This window comes from Silene latifolia, chromosome 8 (assembly GCF_048544455.1).
Source record: "Silene latifolia isolate original U9 population chromosome 8, ASM4854445v1, whole genome shotgun sequence".
Taxonomy (NCBI): Eukaryota; Viridiplantae; Streptophyta; class Magnoliopsida; order Caryophyllales; family Caryophyllaceae; genus Silene; species Silene latifolia.
Genome location: NC_133533.1, coordinates 9020807 through 9032924, shown reverse-complemented (window position 1 = coordinate 9032924; position 12118 = coordinate 9020807). Strand labels below are relative to the sequence as shown.

The following is a 12118-nucleotide window of genomic DNA, read 5'->3' as shown; positions in this document are numbered from 1 at the left end:
AATTGCCAATGTCTCCCATTGACTACTCGTAATTGAGTTTTGCCTCAAATTTGTCGTTTTAACCTTTTGGACTCATTGGGCCGACTATGATATTTTTATTCTTATTTGTTGCTAGTTCACTAACCGTAGACGGTACACCTGTTAAATTCTGCTCCGACCCGAAAACTTAACTCGACTTGTTTTTTAGGGCTAGGACCCAAAATTTTGAACCGACGACTCGTTTGACCCGAACCTCAAATGACCCGTTATTTTAGGATCGAGGCCCGATCCAAACAGGTCGACCTAGTGGATCAAAGGTAAATCAAGAATTTTATTAAAATATTAATATTTATATATTCCATCCTATTCATTGTAACTCTTCCCTTTCAAAAGGACAAGCAAATTAAGGGGAAAGTTATTTTATTGTAAAATATTGTGGTTGTGTAAGGTAATTGGAGAGAGGGAATGTTTATTGTGGAGTAAGATGATTAAAATAAGTATTGTTGTGGGGTAAAGTGATTAAAATAAGATAAAGTATGAGAATTGTGGGGTATTGTGGTGAACTGAGGTGATTAAAATAAGTATAAAATTTAACTAAATAAGGAAATGATGAGAGTTATATGAATAGATGAAAAAAGAAGGGGGAAGACTGAAGAGTTATAATGAATAGGGGGGGAGTATTATATTTGATAAAATAGTTAAAAAATTATTATTTTTATTATTTAAAATTACAAACACAATTAAAAAGTCAATTTTATATAGCTTTTATAATATTTAATAATAATATAATTATTTTAAAAACTTTATTTTAAATATTATGTCAATATAATTAGTGTAAACATTGAATATTATAAAATATTAATTTTAAATATACTACCGTACATTTTTAAAAAATATTTTTATGATTAAAAAATTCGTTAAAAAAAGCAATAGAAATTATTACTTGACCCGTACTCTAAACGTAACCTGATCCATATTCTAATCCCACTCGAAATCCAACCCGCCTGACCCGTTTGATAGATCTAGTAGACGGTCATGACCGTTTTAACCGTAAAATGCTAAACGGATCATATAATATCCTACAGTATATACTTAGATGAGACACGAGCTTGTTTATTATTCGTAGACAATTTTTTTTTTTTTGTTTATCTTATACTGAGTACTCGGTAACTCCCATCCTCTATTTAATTCGTTTTATTATTTAAGACGGAGACCGATATGTCTCGACTCTCGCGCCATTAAAAAATACTGGGAACTGTGAACTGTGAACTGTGAACTGGGAAGTGTGAGTCCACAGAAGTATAGAAGTAGTACTCATTCCAAGAAACCTGCAACTTTTCAACAATCACACTCCGATGAATTGTCTTCACAACTTTCCCAGGTAAAATTAACCATACTTACTAATTCCCGATTACAAATTCTTATTTAAGACGGTCTTAACCAAGTACGGAGTAACTAACTTTTTAACTTTAATGTGTCATGATGTTTGTATAAACGGCCTTACATGAGACTAACTGATTCTCGAATAATTTGTTAGATTTTATAACTGCCCAATTCAATTTTACTGTTGATTGATTTTAATTGATTGGATTTGTGTTGCTTGTATTATTGATCAGGATCTCTGCATTACCAACAGTGCAGATTAAACCCAATGAAGCTAGAACTTCAACCTATGCTCATATGATACTGGTACTAATTACCAATTCATTAGTGTTATTGATGATTTAACATGTTTATGCCATTGATTAGATTCTAAGGTTTGGTTATAATATGTTTGATTTGGGTTTTGCAGCCTATGAGGAATTTGAATGGTTTAGATCGTGGACATCATATGGTTGTGGAGGTAATTCTCGGGTTGCTGTTTGTTGTCGTAATTTTCATTTTGGGTCATTCGGAAACAACCCATCTGTGTTGCTGTATCATTGATATTGTTCCATTTACCCCTTTATTTGTGGGAGATCTTGTGTCATTGGCTTAATGCTGTTGTTTTTGATGTTATGTCATATTCACGTGTTCTGGTTACTGTCAAAGTTATGTGTGTGCTTGGAGAATGTAGTTTACATTATGGAACCTGTTGCATTTTGAAATGGTAGATGTTGAGTGTATATGGCCGTCCTTGTCGTATATGAACAAATGAAAGCTAAGAGCACGTACATATGTGGAATTGTGGATGGAATCGTTCACACATTGTATGCGCCGCATGGGTATGCTACAGGTAGTTACGCTCTAAAATACGCAGTATGTTGAATCAAAATCAAAACTGTACTGATACTTTGACGTTTTGTGAGGATATGTGGACAGTGAACTGACACTGCAATCGCGACTAAGGCATGAGTATCAATACATGTACTGGATACATCAATCTCGGATTCCTAAGCTTAGATCTTCTTGTGGTGATTCTGAGAGTTTCGACAGATGGGTGTACCCTTTCCATATTCGAGTGTAATGTAATCACGGAAGTTTAAGATTAAGTATCCGTCAAGAGATTGGTTCCTGGGATTTAGTTATTTATTTATTTTTGTAGTGAGGATCTGGTTCGATGTCTTTCAAAGTACCAAGTACTATTAAAACCCATTCTGTATATGCAGGCGGTATCTGGCTCCAAACCCAGTAGTGAGATGAGTGAAGCCGTAGAGGAGGAGAAATCAGATGAGTACAGTAGTACCATGACGGAAGCAATGGGTGCTTGTAAGTACTATTGCTGTAAACCTTTCAAATAGCGTAAGTAAAATGCTCATTGTTTTAACACTATCAGGCATCAGCTGCTACAAAAGGCATTCTTGCACTCCTGTTTTAATTTACTTAGCATGTGTTGCATTAAACGTGCTAATGATTTTCTGTTTTTAAACTCTCAAATTGACAGCTCTGACGTATAGGCACGAATTGGGGATAAACTACAATTTCATTCGCCCGGACCTGATTGTTGGCTCATGTCTGCAGGTAATTTTTATTCTACGCCTTTGCTTTCTTTCTAGGCCCAGGTAAACACTATTAACGCAGTGTCTCGAATGCAGACTCCAGAAGATGTTGACAAGCTGAGGAATATCGGAGTTAGAACAATTTTCTGTCTTCAACAAGATCCTGATCTTCAGTATCCTTGCAAATAGTCTTCCTGTGGTTCATCTTTTTACACATGACTTCTGTTTATTAACAGTAGTATTTGCTTAAGTTCCCATGTCCCAAGATACTTCCTGCTGTTTCTTAAACGTAGTCTAGATATTTTGGAGTTGACATTACCGCTATTCAGAAGTATGCAGAGACATGTACTGATATTGAACATATTCGAGCTGAAATCAGGTAGGCGTACTTTTTTACTTTTAGCACAGTGAACTTAATCTCCACTTCAGCATCTTATCTTTTGCATATTGGTGCATAAGCGGGAGCCAATGAGGCACTAGGGTAAACATTATTGCTTTTGTAAATTTTTCTCACTTTAGGGACCTCAGGCTTACAATATGAAGCATTTAGGGAATAAACAGTATGACCATGTCCATTTTTCTTAGACCACTTCAACACAAACTAAACATCTTCTTTGAATTCATATAAAGTGATGAAGTTGCATTTGCTACGTCAGCATGTTAGAAGGAGATATTATCAGGAATCAACCTGAGGTCACTGAAATAAGCAGAGAGCTACAGAGTTGAGGGTTTTCCAAATGAATAGAAGAGTTTCTTGGTAGTGGATCTAACATGTTCATCCAATTGAGAATTTATCAAGTTTTGGGTAATTCTATTGTACCGTAGGACAAAATGAGAACCTAAGTCTTAACATTTTTGGTTTGCTCTGACCGTCATACTATAATTCTTCTTGGTCTTTATTTGGAACATCGCTAGTGCTGAATAATAAAATTACTAATATGTCTATCTCAGCTTTGATTTGGAATTTTTCTTTGATCTTTTAGGGCTAGTTATTATTAGGGTAATAACGTTTTACTTGGAGAATAATATGGAGACTAGTGATGGTGGTGGAACACTGGAATGTGAAAATGGGGAAGAGAGGGTAATTGTGACCCTTAAAGGGAGGAATAGTTACCCATCTCTCTCCGTAGGGTAACACATTACCAACATATGGGAGTAGTAGTTCCTCCATCACCTCCACTTTCCACCCTTCACTTCCACCATTTACCACCAGTCTCTCCTCTTTGCGCTCTATTGCTCAGGTAATGTAGTTAACCCTTATCCCAAGCGAGCCGAAAGCAGGGGTGACCTCTCCTCTTTCCTTTAAAGGGAGTGTATTTATACTCAATAGTCATCATTGTTGACCTTTATTCGTTCATGTAGTAGTTAACCTGGTGTTTCCTTTTTTTAAAAGGAAATAAGGTCCTATATACTCCATATATATTATCACTCATTGTGCTTAAATTTAATTTTTTTTAATACTCCCGGTACATTGTTGATAGATGTTGGATAATAGTGATTGTACAACAGGGACTTTGATGGGTTCGATCTCCGGATGAGGCTCCCAGTCGTAGTTGGCATATTGTACAAGGCTATTAAGCGAAATGGAGGTGTTGCTTACATACACTGCACTGCTGGGATGGGTAGAGCTCCTGCTGTTGCTGTGAGTACAAATCATTCGATTCCAATTTCAATTCCAATTATTTTCTAGTTTACATGCGTAATTGACAGAAAAATCATGCTGAGTGTTATGCATAATTTATCTTTCTTCGGAGTAAACATCTGTTTTTACTACCAGCATTAAAATACAATTTTGACTCATTGAGTGAGAGGAAGGACTAAGGAGTCATTGTAATTTCTAGACTTCGAAAAGTTCAATCTGGTCAAACTGACATACTTGAGTTTTTCTTTCTAATGCTACCTGCCTTAGCCCAAGTCTGTAAGAGACACTGAACCATACTCGAATTAAACCTGAATATGACCAGATCCGAGTTGATCCGGCCTTGGGTATGCAGGGCTCAATCACGTTTTTAAGTAACCTAATATCTTAATTAGCCAACTTTCGTGGCGCTAGTCAGTTTAACCCAATATATTTCAAATTGGATTTGGATATCTCATGCCAGCCAGCTAACCAGTTGTATTGCGTTTCACGCTCAAACGCGGTCTTGTTTACTTTTGTGAAATATTTTTTCCAAAGGAATTTAGTTCCTTTATATTGTAGTACCTCTTAAAGAAATTCCATGTACTAACATCTTCCAGAAAGACATTAGTCTCTCTTACCCATAAATAATCCAGTGAACAAAACTCCAGTCCTTATGCGTGCTGTTTCTCCTGCCCATAAGTTAGTGAGACTGTGAGAGCGAATGAAGCCTTTTTTTGTCTCCTTTCCTGTTTCTCCACTTTACCTCTTCTATCTTTCTAATTGACTTTTTCCATCACTGATGCATCTATGGTGTAGGATTTATATATACACCTTTTAGTATGGCTCTGATCAATATAATTGGTTATTGCAGTTGGCCTACATGTACTGGGTTCAAGAGTATGACCTAAATGAAGCGCACCGATTGATACTGGTAAGTGTGCACTCTTTCCAAAAGCGATGAAGTTGTTCTGGTTGAAGTTTTTTTTATCAATCCGAATATCTGTTTTTTTACTGTCAAGGAGACTCAAGTGTAGGAGCAGCTCAGTAATTTATAAAAACCTAGATAGATGATTAAGCTCCAGCCAACACTCGAACAACTACCGAAATGAAATTTTGTAAGACTACGATCCTATAGATAATTAGATAGAACACTTGACGATAATTCCTTTGAAAACAGATACAGCATTTGGGCCAGGTATAGGTACACAAAACAAGATTTAAAAGTCGGATTGGCCGGAGAAGGCAAAACTAGATATCTATGAACTCTGTTCTAACACTCAGTTTGATTAGTTACGATAAAATCTCCGATCTAATAAGGATAAATATATTAAAAGCTTAGTTTTAATCGGCGAGGTGAAGGTGTAACTCGTGTAAGGTCCAAACACGAGCCTCGTGTACGCGAGGCTCATTTTTGCAGATTTGTTTTTTCGAATAAATGTTAGTGCAACTCTTCTCGTTTTGATTTCAAAAGAGGGTGAGAGAAAGCAACAGAAGTTGTGAATAATGGGCTAAGGAAGAGCATAGAAGAACTAGAACAAAAAAAAATAAAAATACACTGTAATTCATAAGGGATTGGTATCGCGGTTGACATGGTAGTTGTACTCTTGAACAACAAATATATTAAATCATGGATGAACAATGCACATTAGGCGAGACTGCAGTTTGATTCTTCAAAAAGTGGGCATATATCTGTTTGGACGCTTTCGAAGTATATACTTGGTAGGTCTATATCGTGTTGATGAGGGCTTAGAGGATTCTTATTGGATACCTTTTTTTTTTCAGAGTAAGCGTTCTTGCTGTCCCAAAGTGGATGCTATAAAAAGTGCAACTGCGGATATTGTAAGTATTTTCAGATCACTGTTTTCCACAAAATTAGGTCATGTCATAATTTGCAAAAGAAGTTTCACCATTTGTAGTTAACTAATAGAATCAGATGTTCTTAAAATGATCAATTATGATACACTCGTGTTTTGCGATAGTCTCCACTTGGTTATAATGCTTAATCAGGCTTCCTGATCGGTTTTAAATATGCTTTGTGTTTTAACAGTTGTTTGCTAAATAAATATCACTTGTGATAATATTTGCTCCTATTGAACTGCTATGTGCCAACAGTCCTTTTACAGCAAAAAAAATTGTTTGTTGTCGATTTCACTTATGTTTGGTTGGCTCTAAGCCAATTCCAAATTTTCGGTCATTTATTACATACAATTCCTTCATCTGGAGGTCATATTCTAATTTCTAAGTGACCAGAATTTAAAGATCCACTCAAATTAATAAGTTATGGGGTCTCTGGTGTGTTGCAGGAAAGTTCCTAGCTCAATATTTTTCTTCTATGTATATGGTCATCATGGTATCTGATTTTTTTTTCTCCATCTATGATGATGAGTGGTGATAAGCCTAATTTGTGCTAATGATTGCTCATAAGACATTTGAGTGTAGTTTGTATGTTCAAATTGAAGTTTCTTTAACTCTAGTTTGTAGCTTTCTTTTTTTGCTGATTTAATGGCTGTCTGGTGCTCTTCCTGCTCGAGACTTCGAGAGTCACAGTTTGTCTATTTTGCTGTTTTCTTTCCCTCTGTGGTACAATTGACATGAATCCATATTTTTTCAGTTTACTTAGCAATTTATTCTAAATCCCTTTTTGCTCTTCATTTGGCCTTTTCAAACTCAAGCTCACGGGGATGAAGAAAAAAGCAGTAGAATTCAAATGGAAGAAGCCAAATTGTAAAGTTGTTGAGATATCTGGACTTGATGTTGGATGGGGCCAGGTAATGATCTGCAAAATTTAAACTCGTCTTGACATTTCGTTTTGTTGAAAATATGTTTGTTGTGCTTTATCCCATTGTTTACTAGCTCAAGATCCATTTAACTGTTGTCTTCGGATGATGAACCATATATCGCAGTGATTGCCTGTTTCGTCTCCTGTCCCAATTGGTGTCCATTCCTATTTCCCATCTCTCACTCCTTCAAACCCATCACTGAAGTGGCAGATTGATTTCCCATTTTATTTGTTTCAAAAACTGTGGCAGAAGGATATTCAAATGGGACAAGGGTTGAGTTTGGATGACACACCAAATTGGACAAGGATCCTCCCCCGTGAGTTGACGCCTTCACGATAATGACATGCGCGCAATGTTTGATAGAGAGAGTCTCAAACAAGCCGTTACCCTAACATAAGAACAAACAACAGTCATTGTCTTTTAGCTTTTCATCATGATGGAATCTCAGGGTTTTACTTCTTTGGTCTTACTTGAAACGGTGGTTATTGTTATGAGGGCAATGAAGGGAAATTGGAAGTAAAATAGGAAATGGTGGTGGTGGTGGGTACACAAAGGAGATTGTTAGTCACACCCTTAACCCGTAACCTTCAATTCACCGTATTTAATGGATTATGAAATTTTTTCTGGTTATATGGACTAAGCACTCTGCCCTTCAGGATTCCCAGTTACCAACCTTGGAGTTGGATACTGGTAAAATCTTGGTTTTCTGATTCTGCGTCAATTGAAATTTGTGATTTTATATATATGCAGATATATATGAATTGTTACCAGCCATTATTTTTTGCAACTTTGTTCTAGATATCTAATGGAATTTTAAAACTGTTACTAAATCAGTTTTGTCGCCTCAGAAAATTCCGTTGAAATATGACAAGGGACAAGATGCATGGATACTTCAACGAGAATTACCGGTAACTAATTAACTACTCCCTTTCAGTCTAATATTTATAGATTAGTCCATACATCAGATATATGGTGTCCCAGCTTAATGAGAGATGGATATCATCATTACTCTGACTTGGGAATTTTCAATGTAGAGATGTCAGTTATTTTGTAATGTACCAAAAAGGAAGTGAGTAAAATATAAATGCGATATGGAACTGTTTGTGACTACGCATCTGTACTGGAACTCTGAAACTACATTTTCATCTTCACTCAAATAAAAAAAATTGCATTTTCATCTATCTCTTAGTATGATCCTTCATTTATCGTGCCAAAGAATCTCAAATGTTTATTATGGACGCCAAGAACAACTATTTAGAGTACAGAATCTTTATTTTTACTGATATTCTACGTATTCGTTTATGCAAGTATGCAACTGGATGACGTAGATCAATGAGTCATAATCAGCTTCGCTGTCTCTTGTAACAGGAAGGACGATATGAGTACAAGTATGTCGTTGATGGTGAATGGGTCTGCAATGAACATGAGCTTATCACTCCTCCAAATGATAACGTCAACAATTATGTTGAGGTGTGTTTCTAAATTTTACGGAGTAATTATTTAATGCTATTTTATGTATTCTCTCAGGCAACTATTGTTTCATGCACACTCGATATTATGATATCTTCTGCTGAGTTATTGCATGAGAAAAATCAATATGTAAAATGCTGAAACCTACACAAAATTTTATGGTCTTCATGCTTGTTGTGTCAAGTCACAAGTGTTAGCGCTAGCAATGGAGGATGAAGAACAACTAGCATACTTAGAGTTTTAGCATTATGAACTCGCTTAGTTTTACTCGACATGCTTGTCTTTGTCTTTCTACTTTCTTATAGCCCTTTGTCCACGAATAAGCTTCCTAGTGTCTGTCTTTCTACTTTTTTATACCCTTGTGTCCATGAATAGGCTTCACATTTTCTCTTGCACGAAAATTAAGGAGTACAATAAGATGTGGATGGTACAAGTTGAGCAAAGATGTGAGATCAGAAACCGTAATACCATGGATAACACACACGAGTAATTCCAGTGGGAATTATTCATGGACACCCAACGAAATTTGGCGTGTGTTTCACCTTATACTATGTTACTCAAACACAGTAAGTATTCGACAAGGATGTAAACCCAATGTCTGAGATCCAACATGGGTCTCAGTTTTTCTAAAGTGTCCCAGAGCCACTGGTAAAGGATTCTCATTGCGATTCATGTTAAGTCGGTCCCAAATTATCAAGGGTACAACTTACAAGGCTCGGATATTCTTGTATATCCTTTAATATTGTTCCATGGTTATCTGATGTCCGAGTTCTTATCTGTTTGCGCCTCTAAAACTATTACTGCCAAATTACAGGTTCTTTCTGACGATCCAGACGGTGAAATTGCCCAATTGAGGAAGAGACTGACCGGTGATGACCCGTCTCTTACCAGTACTGAACGCCTTACTATACGCCAATTTCTTGAGAACGTATCAACTGACGAGCGAGGACTATAAGTGGCCTGGACTGTGTATTAGCTAGTATGAATAACTAAGATGTCACTGCTTACGTATCAGCAATCCGTGTTGTTCAAAGTCTACTCAGTGGTAGAGCGAGGGGATAGCACATATTACCGCTCCTAGTAAGCCATATAATCTCTATAGACTATAGTACGACTGTAAAATGTTCGACACTTTTTTAAGCTACTCTATAACATTAATAAGATGCCCTTCACCGCTCCCAGTAAGCTCAGTAAGCTCATAATCTTGCTCAGGAAGCTCTTTTGTAAACTATGCTATTTGTTGCTGTCAAAAAAAAAAAAATGCCCTTCACGAAATTTTCAATGTATATTTTCGGCTCTAAACTTCATTACCTGGCTTTACGGTTGGGGCCTATTTGCTTGTTTATGCATCTCCGAGTTAGAATTAAACTTGTACGCGTACATTATTAGAATACTAGACGATTTGACGTGAGCATATATTGTTGAGATTATGGATAAATAGGTCATAGCCTAGTGATTAAGACTTGAGACAGAAGTATCATGACAGTAGAACACAGGTTCAATTCTTTTCCGAGTCTCTACTGTATTACAATTTACAAATACTGTATTTGTAAGATATGGCCCTAGGATCGAGGAGAGGATCGGAACCCGAAGTAAACAAGGTTGAGAATAAAAGGAAGATTTGTAGAGGTTCGAGGAAGAAATGTGATGAAGTTCCAACATCCAAGCCTTGAATCCAGCTTAGTTTGACTTAATAATCCTGTTTAGGTAATTAGCTGTTTACCTAATCACAAGGATTCATGCCATCTTTTGCTATATTGGGATTATAATTCTGATAAATAGATAATGTTATTATTATCATTGATTGTGTTTATCTTTTTGTCATGGATAATGTTTATTAATTTAATCAGATCACCATCCATAATCATAATTTATCTTTACTCATTCTTGGGTTATATACAAATATACAATCATGCATGCATAAATAGGATAATTAGATTAAAAATTCGGAATGGTAACAACAGTCAAATGGAAAACTGACTAGGATAAATATGTTGTTGACGAGATTCAAACCCAGGTTATAAGTACCACTTCTTATACTTTTACCAGCTATGGTTGTAGTCTCAACAGCTTTGAATTATACAATGTCGTACTTCAAAAATAAAATTTATACGATATTCATAAGTTAGTGTAAAATAGCCTGAATGATATTTTACATAATAAACAATGCGAAAATCTAATAATCCTATTTATTCATCATACGTGATTGTAAAAACATTGAAATGAAAAAAAAACGTAAAAAGTTGAGTTTAAGATTGAAGAAGACTCTTACAGTTATTAGTGTGTATTGATTGTAATAATTTGCATAAATTTTTTCACTGGGTTTTGGGTCTCATTTTCTCGTCCTATGTCCCGTTACCTTCAATCTCCTTCTAAATAATCCATATAATGTGATTTACATAAATTTTTTATTATGGGTATGTACCATAAACTTTATACTAAATATTTATTATTTATTATTGATATATACATAATCAATCATTCATTCAAAGATTCAAAGCCAACTAAGAATTCCAACTATTAGGCACGACCAATCGACCATGATAATTAGAAAGGAATCAGAATAACCAGATTCCACTTCTTGGCTCTTCCATCTTTCCGAAAGATAATGTAAAGGAATCTACAAATTAGTTTGTAATAATAGTTTAATCCAACAGCTGGTCTTCCTTAAGACGATCATATCCGTCTTAGGTATAAACCGATTCAAATACGAATCTATATAGTTAGACAGGACAAAAGTTTGTCATTTTTTAGACATTTTATTTTTCACCAATTCTTATTTCAGACCAAGGTATCCGTCTTATTAATAAGACGGATACCATATTCTCTCACAAAATACCCATTTAGGGTGAGTGGAGAAGCACATGGGGGGTCCCACCTTTGTCCCCTCTACCCATTTCCTCTCACACAACGACCCGTCTTAAAATCCGACCCGTTTTAAGCAAGACTTACTCTTTATTTTTTATTTCATTTATATTTGACCCATTTTATTGTTTAAGATGGATATATCCGTCTTAAAAAAAAAATTTGGGTAATTTAATAGCTTAGAATGGGCAAGTGTAAAAGGAAATCCGAAATCCCAAACATAAGCAAAGTCATAAACTCAAAAAGCAAATGAAAAAAAATATCCTGTAGCAATATAAAAGTTACCCCACTAAATATTTTCTGTTAAAAGTTGAAATATGTTGCTGTCCAATGTGCACCACCTGATCTGTTGCCTGCCTCAATTTCATACCCTCAACTCTCCCAAGTCCCAACTAGACAAACTAGTTCCGATCCAAATAACTCGACCTGAATAATTTGATTTGTATCTGACCTGACACTCAAACTGAGAATTCAAGTATGATCTG

The 12118-nt window shown here is 35.7% G+C and overlaps 1 protein-coding gene across 1 annotated transcript; it reads left to right on the top strand.

The window, feature by feature from the left end:
* Window positions 1-1075: 1075 nt before the first annotated feature.
* Window positions 1076-9953, top strand: LOC141596300 (phosphoglucan phosphatase DSP4, amyloplastic). The gene is made up of 14 exons (XM_074416414.1): window positions 1076-1360; window positions 1596-1668; window positions 1772-1822; window positions 2568-2667; window positions 2843-2919; window positions 2994-3070; window positions 3196-3276; window positions 4407-4539; window positions 5390-5449; window positions 6301-6357; window positions 7191-7286; window positions 8147-8206; window positions 8667-8768; window positions 9583-9953. Exons 1-14 carry the CDS (start codon window positions 1335-1337, stop codon window positions 9721-9723), a joined length of 1134 nt encoding a protein of 377 aa, XP_074272515.1. The 5' UTR covers window positions 1076-1334; the 3' UTR covers window positions 9724-9953.
* Window positions 9954-12118: the final 2165 nt, after the last annotated feature.